Source organism: Camelus ferus, chromosome 12, assembly GCF_009834535.1.
Source record: "Camelus ferus isolate YT-003-E chromosome 12, BCGSAC_Cfer_1.0, whole genome shotgun sequence".
NCBI lineage: Eukaryota > Metazoa > Chordata > Mammalia > Artiodactyla > Camelidae > Camelus > Camelus ferus.
The window spans coordinates 27,016,464-27,035,334 of record NC_045707.1 but is presented as its reverse complement, the minus strand read 5'-3'; the positions used below and the strand labels follow the sequence as shown (position 1 = coordinate 27,035,334).

Below are 18,871 nucleotides of genomic sequence, written 5' to 3'. Positions count from 1 at the left end.
CTGTGCATTATTTTTTTTATCATTACAATAACTTGTTTCAGATTTCTTTTCAGAGTGTATACTGTACAGATAACATGTTATAGCTCCTTCGCTTTGCTTCTGAAAATAGAATTCATTCACTGCCTTGCATTTTATTTTTTGCAGTGAAGAACTGAACTGATTCGTGAAGATTCTGATCAAGGGAAAATTCGCTGCACCAGTGAGGCGAGAGGCTTTCAAATCTCCCAGAAGCTCGGGCTTTGCATCCAGCGGTCCTGATGTCACGGTGTGTATTCCACACCCATTCTCTACATGCTGATGTCAGACGCCGAGGAGGCGGGATTCTGGTCTAGGTTTTGCCCCAGGAATTTTCCTGTTATGATTTTCTCAAGCTCCACAAATTTCATAATTGAAAGTTCACTCAGCTATTAACAATGCTGCACTTAGCTGCCCACAAATCATCCACTTTAAGTTGTAACTTTTTTTTTTTCGGTCTTTTTAATGAAAGAACATTCAAACAGAAATTTCCAGTGAGACAGTTAACTTCACAGTTCCTGAAGGCACTGTGGATCCACTGAGCAACAGATGTGGCCATTCTAGAGGAAAAAAGAGGGGGAAAAGCATGGTATGAATTTTTAAGCTATTGGTAAATACTCACACCTATTGACTGGTACCCATCACAACTGAATGGTTTGTTTGTTACATATGTGCCCCTGAAAGTTCAAAGGCCCAATCACTTTTCATGTCTTTCCAACTATGGCCAGTTACCTGTGGCAAACGATAGGCCACCTGTATTTACTGGGTGGGCCTCCCTCAGATGACGTTTGTTCTTTCATTTATTCATTGACAAAACAAGCATTGAGTAAATCCAGCCCTAGCTAGACTGATGAATAAAGCAGACATGGTCACTACTCTCACAGGACAGGGCTAATAGTTTTTGGGAGGAGAAGACTGACAAGCAAACATACAATCAAAAAATGTGAAAAGTTCTAGAAAAGAAACAAACTAGGTGGTGTCAGGAGATTAATACGAGACTGGCTACTTAGATTGGGCGGCCAGTGTAGACTTCTCTGTAGAAGTGATATTTAAACCAAGAACTCAAGACAGTTCTGTGAAAAGGAAGGCCAAGAGCACAGGGAACAGAAAGAGTGAAGGCTTTATAGTGAAAAGAAACCAAAAAAAGGTCCAGTCTGGGTGAGAATTTTAACTTGGTGAAGAAAACTGTGCAGAGGTGAGGCAAGAAAAATAGTCAGGGAAGGGCCAGATATGCATAATTAGTTTTTATAACAAAATACCCAAATAGTGTAGTCTGTTATGGAAAAGAAAGAGATTTGTGTCTTACTCTTCTAATTCCTTGCCCTCTTACCTTCTCCCACCAGCTAGCTAACAATAATGATCATGCTAATATTGTTACCACAACCGTAAGATGATAATACCCTTCTACTTTTGGAGTGCGTACTCTGTGTCAGACACTTTGCCAGGCACTTTAAATACATTATCTGATTTCAACCTCACAGCATTCTCAATGGGATCACTATTAACAGTCACACTTTTTAGGTTCAGAAACTGAAGATCAGAAAGCTTCAATATCATGTTCCAAAATCACACAGCTAGTAAAATGGTGCAGCTAGGATTAAAATTCAGGCTAGCCTGATTCTAAAACCCATCTCCTGTTTGATATATTCTCTCAGATAATTGACTTTAGATGGTTGAAAATGTATTTATACTTTAATGTGGTAAAACCCAAAGTGTCTGTCTGTCTAAGATAAAACTTAAGAAAGGACTTGGATATTTTAGCCTTTGTTGACGCTGATGAAATGAGGGACAAGCCAGTCGATATCCATGAAGAACATGATCAATTAAACCTAATCCCCTTTCTTAACTGTTATTAAGCAGAGTTCTTAGTCTGAGGGCAAAAGAGTGTGACAACCATCTTCTGGATCTCTAGCCATATTTTAAAGCTCTTTCTTTATGTTCAGAACCAGAGGTTTTCTGACCATAACCTGGTTACATGGTGTTTCCCAATCCATTGACCCAATGAAGTGAGGGGTGTACCAGTTCCTGAGAATATCAGCGCCTCAAATTGTACGGCTTTTGAGCAGAGAGAATTTCTGGAGCCTTCTGTCGTTAAGTATGTGAAACTAGCATTAGAACCCTATGGGGGGAAAATCATTAGTATGGTGGCCAAGACTATGTTTTAGGAAGGGACTGCGTACTTTCCAAAATCTTCCAGTAGTGTTTTTCTTATTCCATGTCAATACGTTCTGCTATAGCAACATGGATGCTCTACAGACTATGTCATTGGAAGCTCCTCAATCAGGGAAACACAGTTCATACAAGAAAGGTTAGTAAAATATTCCATTGGGGTTCCAGTTTCAGTAATGACATAGTTACTTATATAAGACTAACCCTCTGACAGATAACTATAAAATTTGGACAAAATATAAAAACTATTTAAAGCAACACAGTAACCAGAAGTAGGCAGACACGGAGGGGGTTTCAATCTTTGAAAGAAGGAAAAGGTACTGTGGGAGACTCATTTTTACTTGGCATTTTCCTTTAGGGCAGTCCCTAGTCTTAGGATAACTATAACTCAAGCAGAAAGCCACCATCTGATAGGCTCCAGATGTCAGAGGACAACCCTGAGGGCTGCCAGAGTGGCTGGAAGTTCAGGAGAAAATATTGAGAAAAAGGGAGCGAATCAGCGTATAAACTCCCCTCAAATCCTTGGCTGATCTTCCAACTGCAGAAGAGACTCTAAAGAGACAATCAGAGAGTCCCAGCTTGAAGTCTGAAAGATCTGAGCGGAGATTTCAGATGCTGCTCACTGTGGGCAGCAGTGTTTGAAATCTGTGTCTCGCCAAGTTAGAAAGAAGTGATAAAAAATTCAGGCTTTCCACTGAAAGCCCCAAAGGGCAAAAACTAGGAGTAAAACAATGTCTCAAGATTAAGAGGTTCACCGTAGAACTAAGGCCGCATCTAGGATGGACCCACCTACCCAATGTAGAGCCAAGCCTCTCAAGTGCAAGGTGATCAGCCAGTAATCTGCAATCTGCTCGAACGAAAATAAATAGTCTTCAGAGAAAACAAATAGGATGTAGTGTCCGTACCCTGTTATCCCTGACATCCAGGAAACCATAACAATCATTAGACATGTGAAGAAAAACAGGAAAAAGTGACTCTTCATCAGGAAAAAAAGCAGTGGATAGGAATGACTCAATTCCTATCCAAACAGTATAATTAGCAGACTGGAAAGTATCTATTACAAATACATACAAAGATGAAAAATAAAAAGGAAATGGGCATAATGAATGAAAAAAGATGGTACATTTCAGCAGAGAAATAAAACTAGAAATAGAATTAAATAAAAATTCCGAATCTGAGAAGTGCAATACTTGAAATGAAAAATCATTGGATGGGTTTAACAGCAATTAGAGATGGCAGAAGAAATAGTAAATTTGAAGAAAAAACAATAGAAATTATCTAATCTTTATAACAAAGAGAAAAAGACTGAAATAAAAATGGAGCCTCAGTGATCTTCAAGATCGTATTAGACCATATAACACATATGCAGTTGGACTCCCAGAAGAATAAGAGGAAGAAACTGTGGCAGACAAAATATCTAAAGAAAATGATGGCCAAATTTTCCTCAAATTTGGTGAAAAAAATTTCAACTTAGATATTCAAAAAGCCTAGCAAAAGCCAAAGAGAACAAAGACACACACACGCAATACTTAAGTGTATCATGGTCAAAATTCTAAAAACCAGATATAAAGAAAGAATCATGAAAGGAGACAGAGCAGGAAAAAAGACACACTGTACATGAGGGAACAAAAGCACAAATGAGAGCTGAATCCTTATCTGAAACAAGAGAAAACGGAAAACAATGGAGCATCGCCTTTAAAGTGCTGGGACAAATCCGTCCATCCTGAATTCTTTATTTAGTAAAGATATCCTTCAAAAATAAAGACATTTTCAGATAATTGTAAGTTGAGAGAATTTATTGCCAGTATATCTGCAATATGGAAAATGCTGAAGGAAGTCATTGAAGCTAAAGATAAATGACAACAGATGGAGATTCAAATGTGTGAGAAGAAATGAAGAAAACCACAAATGATAAATATGTGGGTAAATACAAACGTAAAATTAAAAATACAGCATTTTTTCTTCCATTAATTTCTTTAAAAGATATCTGACTGATTAAAGCAAAAATAATGATACGGACTTTTAGGGTTTATAGTATACATAGTTATAAATATATGATTATTGTAGGCCAAAGGCTAAGGGAATGAGATCATATTATTCCAAAATTCTAACATTTTATACAAAGTGGTATAATATTAAATCTATTATACTGTAATAAAATTAATAATATATTATAATCCCTATACCAGCAACTAAAATAATAATATAAAGAGTTATAAAGAATCTAAAAGAACAATTAAAATTGAATAATGTAAAAAAATGTTACTAAACATAAAGAAGGAAGGAATGAGTAACTAGGAATATAAAAAAATGGATGGAATAAGTAACAAACAAATGCCAAAATGGTGGCCCTAATGTCAAAAACTACATTAAATGTAAATAGATTAAACACTTCAATTACAAGACAGTGTCACAGTGGATAAAAAAAGTAAGGAGTTTTATACATTAACTATAACAAATGTACTTTAAATATAAAACCACAGATAGGTTGAAAGTGGAAGGATCAAAACAATATACTGTGTGGCCACATGAATACCAGGCAAAAGTGACTTCAAGTCTAGAAGCCTTGCTAGAGATAAGGGGGGACATTACATAATGATAAAATGGTAACTTCACCATTAAACATAAAAGAGTACACACTGTGTGATTCCATTTATATGAAATTTAAAATAGGCAAAATATATTTATTACAAGGAAATAAAATTGAGGTGTCCTATGGGAAGTATTGCCTGGAAGAGGACAAAAAATTACTTGCTAGAGTGTTGGAATATTCAATATTTTGATTCATCAAACTCATTAAATTATACACATAATAACTATGCATTTCACCTTAATAAACATTACCTTGATCAAAATTAGAATAAAAGGTGTACCACTGAAACTTAGTCAGATTGCTAGGAATAGTAACTGCCTACTACTGTCATAACTAATTATAAAATCTAATTATTTTTACATATAACACAGTAAGTTTCCTTAACATCCTGTTATTTCTGTTTCTATTTATTGGTAAAGAAGTCATCATCACTCTTTACAAACTAAACTTTAAAAATCAAGATAGAAGAAAGTTGACTTTTGGTTTTCAGTAAAATGTTTCTGTATAATATATATGATGTATAAAATATTTTACTATTTTTAGATTTAATATATTTATTATTTATCAATCACTCACTATATTATATATTATTAATATATCAATTGTTTTAAAATTATATGTATTATAGATATAATACATGTATATATAATACATGTAGTTATATATGTATACATAATACATGGCTATAAATTATCTTCATAAAATTAATATATTTTAAAATTCCACTACTATCCATATTTGTATATCCTCGCAGGAATCACTTTATATTCCTTTATTTTCAACTTTCTTGTAATCAAAGTGTATATGAAATCATACATAGTATTTTTAATCTTAATTTTTATGATAAGCATTGTTAGTACTTGAATGGTTGAATAATATAATTATATAATTACATACAATAATAATTTTGATATATTATATATTATATCATAGAGTTACCATAATTTATTAACTGTATTTCTATTGTTAGGTAACCATTTCTCTATTTTGGTTTCTTCCTTGACTCTGTATGCCAATTAATGTTGAGGTGACTATTGTAATGCATATGGCTTGTTCCATATTTTAGATTATTTCTTTAGGTTGGATTCTCAGAAGCAGGATTAACACGATCTTTTGCATATTTCCCCATGGGGATGGGGAGTGGGCAAGCAGGTGTATGTGTGGCCCTTGACATGTATTTTTCAATGTGACTGACATTGCATAAGAACTACAATTCCAGTACATTTCTGTCAGCATTAGAAATTATTGTGAAATTTTTTTTTTTGCTGTAGAATGTGAAAATAATGATTCATTATGTTATTTTAAATTTAAGTTTCAATTATTTAAAAGCTGAATGATTTTCTCTTTTTTAGTAGCTCTGTTTTTTTTAGTGAATTGTTTATTCATCCTTTGTTGATTTATTTATGGGGAAATAAGTACTTTCATATTAATTTTCATATGTTTTTAATCTAATAAAAAAATCATATCTCTTGAAAGTATTTTTCCCATCTCTGGTTGTAACTTTGTTTTGCTAATTTTGTTTATATATAGAAGCTCTAAATTTTCTTTGAGGCGTATTTCATCACTTTTAAATTAGAAAAGGAATCTCCCTTCTAGAATTTTGATAAATATTTGATTACATTTTGTCTTGATTTATTTTTAATACCTAGCACTTCCCACATGGAGTTTATTTTGATACATAACATAAAAGTATATATAAATTACCTCCCTCAACTTGCTGTTCAGTCATTCCAATATTTATAGACTGGTCCTTTCTTCCTCTTTTGATTTGCAAAGCTCTCCTGATCATATATTAAAGTCTTCATTATAACGTTGTCCATTCATGGGGTATTTTTTTCCATAGATAGATCTAGTTATCCATTCTAATTTTAGTACAGATGTCCACTTTCCAAACTTTGTTTACTGTTTCTAATAGCTGAAGGCAACCAGGAGCTCCAGCCTCATAAAACTAATTTTTTCCATACTTCAATTATTTCACTATTAGTGAAATGTTGTCTTTATCTGGTCTGTTTCATGACTTACTCCACAACCAATAGTAATAAAAGCCAACATTTATTGAGCGCTCACTCAACGTATGTGAAATGTGTAGGAAACTTTTTGTGTGTATCCTCTCTCTTAATTCTTACAGCAATGTTCTCAAGTAGGCACTACCATTATTCCTTGGTAAGTAATATTATTATTCCTATCTTCAGATAAGAAAAACGGAGCCACACAGAGAGGTTAAAAAATGTACCTTGTGGTCACATTACTAGTGTAGTTGACCATTACTAGTGTGGTTTGAATCCAGGTATCCTGACTCTAGACCCCACATTCTTCACCTCCAGACCAGTGCTGTCCAACAGAATGTTTGTTGATGATAGAAATGTCCTCTACATGTGCTGTCTAACATGACAGCCACTAGCACACGTGAGCAGCTGAAATGCGGCTTGTGTGACTAAGGCATTAGATTTTGAATTTAACCTAATTTCAATAAATTTAAACAGCCACATGTGACCACCAGGCGATAATTTCCAGGAACGACTGTGTCTGTTTTTGCTGATCATTATAGCCAGGCACTAGCAAAATACCCTACACAATGTATATTTATTGACTAGAACGAATAACTCAGAAGCAGTCTGATGAGGAGACAATAGGTAAAAATGGTGCTCTGAAAGCACCAGATCGTGAAGAATGCTCACCTCCAATGCAGTATCTCTAGCCTGTTTGGCATAAATTTTATTTTTAAAATAGCACAAAGTAAACATAATAAAATGAGTATTAGGGATACATTTGGTAACATTGAGCATATTTTTATAACTCATATTTAATAAGAAGGTAAAAGACGAATGGCATCAAATAGTAACTTTTGAGGATTGGTACTTATCTGACAAGAAATGAATTTAATGCCAAAATACACCCTCTGGAATATCTTCCTACCACCAGCCAAAAAATTCCTGGTAGTTGCTGTAAGGCAGTGAACGACAAGCTCATTCACACTCTTTAGCCCAGAAATCACTCTGATGTTTTTCTGCCTATTACTGAATGCATTTTTCTTATTGCAAATATCTGAGAGATATTTGGTGTGGTTTTCATTCCATCACCTGGTATATATTTTTGTTGTCACTGCTCAGAACATTAATCTAACAGTTAGATTAAGAGTGTAAGGGGACTCAACTCTATTTGGTAATTACATGTCAGAAAGTATTTCCCTGTCGGTCATTAATGCTGAAGTTTCCAGATACGCACTGTTAAATGCACTCACGTTAAATGTATATTAAAGCAACATTACATCTATATTATTAGCAACTTGTAGTAGTAGTAGTAACTTTCAAATATGCTAATGCACTTTTAGAAAATTGCATTAAATGTTCCCTCAAAAAGCTTTGCTCGATTGACAAGTTGCATTGATTGAAAGAACTAGAAATTTTGGTTTGAAATAGATAACAGTACCTCAAAACTTAAATCGTTTTGTATTTCTTTGCCCTGTTACATCAAGCCACTCCAGTAAGAAATTTATACTGAGTGAATCTGAATTAAATTGCTCTACTAGAAAAAAAAATTTAATGGAACTGCTCTCTTAAAAAAATAGAGCAGTTATAGACACCTGGCTGTGCTATGCTGGGAAAAATCTGATATGTTGGTTTTCTTGCTGTTGTTAAGCTTTTCAGATTATTTACTTAATTTTCGTGTCGATTTCAAAATTCTGACTATGAAGTACAATGACCAGTAAATGAGTTGTTTGTAGGAACAATAATCAAGTAGAATGCTTTCAATTTTGTCACCACCTATGAATTCTATATACTCTGCCTACATTATTGATCTTTTTGTCCTCATTGAAGTAAAAGATCCAATTCCATTTTCTAATGAGAATAAAAAGAAAAGTCACTATAGTGATTTTCCTCTAACTGTAGAAATAAAATATGGTAAACAATAGATCTTAAATTTTCAACTCAATGTAACTGACCACAACAAACCAAGAAACATGCCCATTTTTGCCAGACTGATTGTCACTTTGGAAAACGTAATATGTTTACCTCTTATCAGTAACTTAGCTCATAAAAGGACAAGATGAAAATCAATAAAATAAAATTGTCTTCGATCATGAAAGAAACATGAACTTTGGTGTTGTCGTTTTTTCTTTTTTGAAAGATGTGTACAGTTAGATACTTCAGGGCAATTCATGTAGGTTCTTTTTGTTCTGGTGATACAAAAAACCGATCATTCTGGTTTCTGACCATGCACCTCCGCCTCCTTCTCCCTGAATATGCAGCAGAAGATGCACGCGACAGTCGGCCTTGGCACTAATAAAGCCAAGTGGCCCTCCTCCCATCTCTGTGTGAACAATAAATAGGATCCTATTTCCTATTGGCCAGGTGAACATCTGTGAGCCCGGGGAGCGGCTGGCCAAGGGGTCCCTGCCTGAATATGATGGGATTTACCTTGCACTGGCACAGAGTACATTCGGTGCCGTGCTTGACCCAAGAGGACCCAGTGAAGCGAACCACATTCATCTCGTCCAGGCAGGTTTTGGTGATGTCATTGCGGATGGTGTCGGCCTGGCAAGGGTCGGTGACACAGCGCGGGCAGCACTCATTCTCTGGGAGGACACTGAATTCACACTCCACATCCGGGCAAGGCAGGGGCCAACAGTCCACTTCCCCTTGCTGTAAGGAAAGCAGGTGCACAAGGGCAGAGGCAGAGGGAGGCAGGGAGCACAGTGTTTACAGAGAACTCAATTTAATTGATGGACATTTATAGTCACAGCTGCAAATCTTGCAGGGAATCTGCAAAAGCCCTGTCAGAGTGATGAGCTCTGTACTGCAGAAGGATTTTAAAACAGTCTTCAAGGGTTAAACAAGAACAATAATCAAGGAAAGCCAAAACCCTTTCTCTTAAAACAATCAAATCCGTGTGCCTCTCTCTTTCCCCATGACAAAGGAGCACTGTTTACTACGGAAGAGGTTTTCACTTAGCTTTTTGCCTAAGAGATTTTTTTTTTCCCCATTCTTGTTTTCCCCTACCTTCTCATTTATTCCCTTCTGCAAAAAGAAAGTGTGTTCACTTACAAGAAAATAAACTGAAGTACAAAGGGAATCTGACATTTCTCAGTGTAGGGATACTGGAAACAAAACAAAACTAGGAACGGATTTCAGTCTTTTTTATTCCGAGTGGGGAAATTGTGTGAATTGGGTCTTTTTAAAATTAAGTTCCCACTTGTCTCCTATTTTCTTCGTAATTCTGCATCTCTTGGTCTTGGGGAGGGAAGCAGCCTTCAGGCACAGAAACGGACCTTGCTCTTTCAATCGATTCTGGGGTTGAAAGTATAAAAAAGAAAAGCAACAGAAGAGTGATGCCTTATAAACGCCCTCCCACAAACAGAAACTAGCCACAACTTTTCAAGTAGCATCTGTGAAACTTTCTTCTAGGAAGAAAATTTTTCTTTTCATTTACACCACTAAAAAGGAACAAGGAATTCGGCCAAACGAAAAAAATGATTGGTGGGTTTTGTTTTTTTTAATCAAGTCTTTATTTTCTTTTTTACCTATTGTTTCCAGTAGAAGTTGCATAAATATATACAGACAACTCAGTTATATTCTAATAAGTATTTATTGCAAATTCGTATTATATGTAAAACACAGTGCCTCCCAGAACAGTATTGATGGTAACAATCTTTAGGAGACAAAAGTATGCTTTTTTGTTTTTGTTTTGTTAAGTCCGAACATACGTAATAGAAATGGACTAGCAAAAGGTCCACTTGGAAAAAATGAGTTTTTTGGATGTCACTGTTCTGTTCATAACCGTCTCTATGTAAACTTAAACTGAATGGGATTGGGGAAGCCATTTTTGAGCTCTGGAGGTATTTCTGAAGACTAACATGACGTGGTGTACCACATCTACACCCGGACACTCCTTCTCAGGTCCAGAATGCGTAAGTTCTATCATGCTGTCACCCTAACCAGGTCCTCTTTTTGTAACTGCCAGTGCTATGGGCAGGTACTGAACACTGGTGGAGGGGGCAGGGCAGGGTTGCCTTCGTCTTTCAACTCTGGGCTTGAACATTTCCTGCACTTCCTGGAGCTGAACTTACCAAGCAGCGGCACTGTTGGCAATTCTGGACCCAGGTGTCGCCACTGTTGTACAAGGTTTCCCCATTTTGATGGAGGCACTGGCTGCTCAGCCTTGGGTCACATTCAGGACAGCAGAAAAGATCCACCGTGGGATTCTCACAGTCACAGACCATCCGTCGGCACATTACAAATCCATTCTGTACGAAAAGGGACAAAAGCAGTTACCAAAAGCCTCCGTTTCTCAAAATGCTAACATCGTATGTGTGAATCTGTATGTGGCTGTCCCTTTATATACATAATATATATGATCTCAGATGTTGATTTGGAAGTTGAGAGAACTCACACTATTTACCCAATATAACTGATTTTCTTTAAAATTCCATTTTGTAGCTAGCACACAGAAATTACCCAAGCTGGAGAACTTCCAATTTCCTTTCCACACATTACTCTTTAAGTGACTTGACTGGAAATAAATTTTTCAGAAATAACCAGTATAAAATGATAACCACTGCGTGGTCCTTATGTGTAAGTAAATTTGTGTATGACTATATAAATATATATGTACTTGTTTACCAGTATAGTAATTTGAATACTAATTAAATTTTGTTTTGTGTGAGGGCATGTAGCTAGTCAACAAGTTTTATATACTATCAAGTTTCTAGAAATATTTTAACCTTATGTTTTTGTACAAGCTGTTATCAGTTTCTTTAATAACAGCTGAATCCTTGGTATTATTCACTTAACTATAATTTAAATGTCTATTATCAACTGGGTTCGCAGAACACCTCTCTAAAACTGAAATATAACCCAAATAGGCCATAGCTCGTCCATTCTGGCTTCATTTATGAATTCATTCAAGTATGATATTGTGGCTATAGAAACATTAGCATAGTTAGAAACAGAATTTTGTCCTATGAATTGATAAACGCATTGTGGTATTTCCATATAAGGGAATACTATTCAGTAGTAGGAAGGAATGGGTTACGGATATACGCACGTAATGAATATAAATGAAGGTCAAAACATAATGCAGAGAGAAAGAAGCCAGACACAAAGAGTATGCATGGTTGTCCCTTGGTATCCACGGGACAATGGTTCCAGGATGCCCGAGAACACCAAAATCCATGGATGCTCAATGGCATAGTATTTGCATATAAACAATACACATCCTCCCGTGTACTTTAAATTCTCTCTCGATTACTTATAATATCTAATACAGTGTAAACGCTACATAAATAGTTGCTGGTACAGGGAAAATTAAGTTTTGCTTTTTGGAATTTTTTTCCAAATAGTTTTGATCCAGATCCACGGTTGGTTGAATTCATGGATGTGGAAGCTGCAGACACAGAGGCCAACTGTGTTATATGATTCCATTTATATGAGGCTCTAGAAAATACAAATCAAATCTATAGTAACTGGAAGCAGTGTTGGCTTGAGGCTGGGAGCACAGGACTAACTAAGAAAGGACAGACGCCACATTTTGGGTAGATGAAAATGTTCTGTTATATTAATTGTGATGATGGTTAAATGGATGTATGCATTTGTCTAAGTTCATCAAGTCATACACTTGAAATGTATGCAAATTATGCCTCGATAAAAATGGTTAAGAGCTTTTGTTTATACTAACCTGACAGGAGCACACAGAGCACCGGTCATTCTCCAACACCCAGATCTGACCGTTGTGCTTAATTTTTCCATCATGGATGCAGTCCCCGGTGCAGTTCTTTCCGTGAGGACATCGGCAATCGTATCCACCATCCAGGTTAAAGCAAATGGTATCATTGGCACAGCTGTGCCTCCCGGTCCCACACTCATCGATATCTACAGCCAAGAGAAGGCAGCAGGCCATGTGCTTAGAACATGCTCAGTTTCAAACAACTGCGATCAGGCAAGTTGTCTCCTGACATAAAGCATTCAACTAGAAATTAAATTTCATCTCACCAGCATGGACTGCCTGTTAAATGCTGACTGAAGCAATGTTAATGACCTAGGGATTTCACAGGAAAATATTATCATGCTGGATTTCAAACACCAAATAACCTTGGCTAGATTTTCAACTTGTGTATCTCTGTAAATACCATTAGGCTTTATGAAACATTTATACTTTCTGAAAGTTAGGAATACGACTCAATTTATCAAACACACAGTTTGGCAGTGGAAATTCTAAACATGCCTATAATTTTTTTCTTTAAATTGGGGAAATCACCCTCAATGTTAAAATGGTGCTTACAGAAAATCCTTTCTTAGTGGGAGATGAAATATCATTGGACTCTTGAGACATTTTTATTCAATTTCAAGCCCTGTTCTCACAGCTGTGTCACCCACTTGGAAGCTCTTTCCAGTGTTCTGTCTCGGTGTTGTTTCCCTAACAGTCCAGGAATTTTCCCACTGTCCTTACACCCTGCCCCTCACCACCTCTCTCGCACAAAGAATCCTCGACTTCTTAACTTTTCCATTTCAGATCATTGGTTCATCTCCTGCCTGACTCAGTTGGCAACTGCCCATTCTTCACCCGACCTCACCTATTCCCTGGCAAGCCTAGCCTAAAGCATTTTCATACAGATTAAAAGCAAACATGTGTTGACCCACAGATCAGGTCCATACGAGGAGATGTGATTCATTTTATTTATCCCTGTCATTTAAAGGTCACAAGACAAAACACATTTCAGGGATATTGTGTGAGTGGCAGTGAGGAGTTATTTCCCATTTCACTGGTTTCCTCTGAGTAAAGGTCAAGAGAGACAGAATTAAATCACAGCAGGAAAAGTGGGTTAGAGAGAAGATAGAATACACAGCTTTTAACTAGGGGAACAGTACACTGATTTTCCTTCAAAATTATAGACAGTTTAATAATTATCTTCCTTAAATGGTTTGATTTTAACATTGTTGAAGACATGGACTAGTCAAGATTATATTTTAGCCACATTTAAATTCTTAAATACTTAAGTACTGTCATATATGTACTCTTGAAAATAAATCATATATTTCTATCTATGTACTTTGATTTTTATTAGTTCCTAACTAATTATCTCAACAAAACCAATGAATTGGGATAATAGCTGAAAAGGTTTTTATTATAACTACAGTAAACTTTATTATAGCTTGATTTGTCAAGGATAATACTGTTTATAATCATAGAAAAATGAACTATTGCCCAGCATGAGGGTATATTAAGCATTTTAAAAAGTACATTGGTACTTTATATATATATATATATATATTCAGATCAGAAATAATTTTCTCTGGGTAATGGAAATGAAATTTTATAAATCAGGTCTATATTTAGTCTATTCAGATTAATCAGATGTATTTGATGAGTTGATCTGTGTCTTCTATTAAATATTCTTATAATTAGGAATTATGGTAAGCAGGAAAAACATTAACCATAGTCACTTGGTCTCTTTGACCACAAACTCTACAAATACTTCCTACTATTCTTTTAACGTCCACTCCATTTATACATATATTCAACCCTTTAAATACCTACTTGAAGGACATTATTCCATTAATGGCAATGGCTGGGTTTTTGCAATCATCTCATTTTGCCTGATATCTAAAATAAAAGCTCTGCTATCAGGTCTTTTTGTTTGTTTGCTTGTTTGTCTGTTTGTTTGTTTGGCTAAAGGCAGAGAGAGTCCTTGGATTTGCCGTAGAAAACAAAGAAGAGAAGATGTTCTTAAATAAAGTACATTAACAATAAAGAAATAGAGTAAAAAGTTGCTTACAACAATGGTCGGCATGTACTTACAACTGGAGAAATATGTAACATGATAATGGACAAATAATGACCTTTTGCTGTCCTATGAGCCTTGAATTAACTTGAACTCCTCTCATCTCTCCTGTCTGTTATCTACACTGGGTTTCCCAACGCAGAGACTACTCCCCATTGAATGACAGTATACAATTTTGGGACTCACTTTTACGTATCACTTTATCATAATGTAAGATTCCTACATGACATATACATAAAGGGTGTATATTCTGCTTTGAAAAATTACTATAGTATGTGTAAGTTCCAACTTTAAAAATACTGACAACTCCTTTAGTGAGCGATTGAAGAAATAATGCTGCCAAAGCTTACAGATTCCGTTGAACTTGGTCCAGCAGCAGCCCTGGCACAGCTCAGTCCCTCTCCCTGATCAGCTTTCTTTACTTGCTTCCTACCACATTTGTGGCTCCTTCTGGATCTTTCTCCTGCCCACAGACACATTCTCCAGGTGTGGCACTTAAATTATGAATAAGATTTAGCCAAGCAAAGAGGAGGCAGGGTGGTCCAGTCAGAGGTAATGATGTGTGTGAAGACCCAAAGTGCAGAGCCATCAAGATGTGTCAGAGGATCAGAAGTGCTGGTATGACCTGACTGTCCAGGAGAGCAGAGGGGGTAGACATGCAGCAGAAGAGGCTCCCTAGGCTCAGTTTAAAGTCATGTTGTAAGAACTCTGAACCTTATAAAGAGAAGAAAATGTCATTTTAGGGAATAGCAAAAAAAAAAAAAAAAAAAAAAAGCATAAGCAGATAGATATTCATTTTAGAAAGATTCCTTTGGCTTCTTTTTGGAAGAGGGGGTTAAGTGGATTAGAGCTTGAAGCTAGGAGATCACTTAATGGCTGTTCAGTATTCCAGACAAGAGATGGTCATATAATTAAAGCAAACACTTGTATAATGGTTAGCATATAGCAGACTCTAAGTACTTTCATATAATGACTCATTTAATCCTCACAACAACCATTAAAGGTACAGTTATTATTTAGATCAGGAAATTGAGGCATAGAAATGTTGGATAATTTTCCCAGTGTCACACAGCTGGACAGGTATGCGCCCAGCTGGGAGCCCAGGCACAACGCTGCACTGATCAGCAGCAGTGGGGATGACGGAAGGAAACAACAAAGATAGAATCTTCTAAGCCAACATCAAAGATAAAGCAACTTAGTGATCTGTTGGCTTCAAAGATTAGGGAGACAGAGGGGTCATAAATGATGTTCAGATTTCTGACTTGGAAAATTTGGTGGATGCTGTAGACAGAAAGAAGAGCAAGATTTTGCTGGGGAGAGGAAGCAGGTGGCAGAGATGAGGAAAGGCATGGCTTAGTTTAAGACATGATGAAATATACTTTCTGTGGGCTTCCAGGCAGACCTGTCCAGTAAGTCGGCATATATGGGTTTGGAGCTCAGAAAATAGCACTGGGCCAAAACCCGGAGCTGGTGAAGATACCCTTTCATCATCCCCTTTCTCAAAAACAGACCTTCAGACCCAAGTTCAAACTTCTTAGAAAGGCATTTAAAGCTACTTTGCTTGCACTCTCTTTCTCTATCTCAACTTGCCAATAATCACATCACACTTAAGTCCAGAAACAATGCTAGACATTCAAGCCTTTCCTGATCCCAAACAGGAAATAATTTCTCTCTTTGTTTCCTTACAGCTCTGAATTTATATCTTTCTCAGGCATTTATCAGTTTCAGTTTTGTAGCTTTCTCCTCCACTGAGAAACTCACCACGTTCTCTCTTGTATGACAACTCTTATTGTACATACTTTATCTCTACTCCAAGCTGAGAGCAGTGGCCATACCTCCTTTACATTTGTACGCAGCAGATGCGTGGTAAAAGACCTCAAGGTACCTGTGCATATATTTAGCAAGTACTTGTTAACTAGAAATAGAATCATTTTATTTTTGTCCCTTTTCTTGATTATAGTAACTGGCTTGAACGTAATACTCAAAAGATGCTACCCTATAAACGCTTTTTTGTTGTTGTTATTACAAGTTCAAAAAACCTCGCCAAGCATAAAGACAATCCAGAAATTAAAGCAATATAGGGAAATAACAATAATAAAGGGCATAAAAATAAAATATTCTTATGCAGAAAAAAAACACTAGGCTTTGTTCTCAGAGAGAGACAAATTTCCGGGTATATTAGAAATGATGATATGAACAAGGAAAATAGTACCCTTGCACATTACCTGGGGGTTAAATGTCTATACCTCCGAAGTACATGGATGAGCTAAACAGCAGACACTTTGTATGAATGCAGCTTATAAACATGTATGTTGTAGATTACACAGCCGGAAAGGTAGTGAAACAGTGTGCATTTATTTATTCTTGTTTTCAAATATGAATCTTATACTTCAGAGTAAATTATAAACCCACTGCTATGGCTTTGCCCACTTTGAAACACTTTTTTGTCCCCCAGCAACAGAAAAATGGAACCTGCTCAGATATAATCATACTCTTATATAACTGCATCCTTCTAAATACTAATATTAAAATTCTACAAATCACGGAAATTGCAATAAATGCATAGATGTTAAAAAGAAGCATTTTAGTCTCTCTCTCTCTCTCTCTTTTTTATAACAGAGGTGGGTTCTTTTAAAATCCTTAAGAGCACATCGTTTTCTGGAAGAGTAGATTTTTCTGATAATCATTATAAATTCTATTGGAATAATAGAATCATTTTTCTAGAATTTTGTTTTTTTAAAAATAAATTTTTCACTGCTTCTGCATTTATGAAATTTCCTTAAAAAGCCTTTTCTGCATAGGCATTTCACAGAATCCTTTACATCCCTATATTTGTCTTTATCATGTATTATTTCAATGGCTAGTTTAATTTTTCATGTTACTTTCTGGACAACAATTAATGTACTAATTACATTTTATCATTTTGTCCTGATAACTATTATATACACACATATATATTTACTTCCAACACACTATATAACTACCGTGTATCATACTAAATACCTGCTTCTAACATAGGTTATGTTCTTAACCTACTTCTGGTTAAAATACTATCTATCTATCATCTAACTATTGTCTTCTTCATTAGACAAATAAACCTATCATCTGCTATGTCACAAACACTGTTCTAGGCACTGGTGAGTGACAGGCAAACAGAATCTGTTATTCTTGAAGCTTACATTCAATAGCAGATAACAAGCAAGTAAACAATACATGGAATCATTTCAGGAGAACTTATACTTTACAGGAGGAAAAGTGAAGCAGGGCAAATGAAGTATTGGGGTAGGATGCTATCTTAAGTCAGGAGACTCAGGGAAGCCATTTTAGAGGAAATCTAAATTAAGTGAACTAAGAAGTATGCAAAGATGTGGGAGGTAGGGGGGAACCAAACAAAAAGAACAGCACATAAAAAGGGAATCAGCCAGGATATTTGAGAGGCGGCAAGAAAGCCAAGTACCCATATCATATACATGCCTTTGTAAATCACTTAGGGTTCAGATTTTACTCTGGAGAGACATGGGAAGGCTCCAGGAGTTTGAACAGAGGAGTAACATACTCTAACGTCAGATTTAGAAGGATCACTCTGGGTGCTATAGAAAAAAAGACTCTATGGGAGTCAAGAGCAGAAATAGAGAGACAAGTCTGGAGACGGCTGCAGTGGTCAATAATGATAGGATAATGATGACTTAGACCAACATGGTAACAGTAGACATGGTGAGAAATGGTAAGATTGCGAATACATTTTGAAAACTGAAATTCTGAGACTTACTGACGTATTGGATATGAAGTGTAAAGAAAAGAAAGAAACAATGACTGCAAGAAGTTGGCTGGAGCACTTGTGTTTAGGGGCCTAGGATTTAGAGAGTAAATCCGGAGTTTTATTTTAGTCATCAAGTCGAGGTGTCTAAGAAGTCCAAGTTGAGACACCTAGTGGGCAACTACACACACGAATCTGCAGCTAGAAGAAAAGACCTAGGAATATACAGACATCATTTTAAACTGTGGAACTGGTTGATTTGGAGATTGAGAATGGACAGAGGAGACTACCAAGAGTCCTGGGACACCTAAACATGGCAGTTCTCTGGAGAGTGAAATGAGAGGTCTGTAGGGTACGAGAAAGCCAGGAGAGGGTGGCATCCTTAAAACCAAGTGAAGAAAGCTGTCTCCAGAGGGAGAAATGATCAACTGGGTCAAATGCCTAAGTTGTCAAGCAAGGAGATGGTGATGGACCAGTGGATTTGGCAAGGTGGGAGCTGTGAGTAATCTTGAAAGGAGAGCACTCATTGGAGCAGTGGGACTAGCGCCTCCCTGGAAGC

The 18,871-nt window shown here is 36.3% G+C and overlaps 1 protein-coding gene across 3 annotated transcripts in view; it reads right to left on the bottom strand.

The window, feature by feature from the left end:
• Window positions 1-368: 368 nt before the first annotated feature.
• The window catches only part of NELL2 (neural EGFL like 2), a 287,493-nt gene continuing 268,990 nt past the window's right edge, over window positions 369-18,871 (bottom strand). For all 3 annotated transcript variants that reach the window (XM_032493267.1, XM_014564018.2, XM_032493268.1), the window contains 4 exons: window positions 12,452-12,645; window positions 10,845-11,021; window positions 9,196-9,420; window positions 369-575 (listed from right to left, as the gene is read on the bottom strand). In XM_032493267.1, the coding sequence (XP_032349158.1) occupies window positions 525-575; window positions 9,196-9,420; window positions 10,845-11,021; window positions 12,452-12,645 (647 nt within the window). In that variant the 3' untranslated portion in view covers window positions 369-524. The remainder of the gene's footprint in view (window positions 576-9,195; window positions 9,421-10,844; window positions 11,022-12,451; window positions 12,646-18,871) is intronic.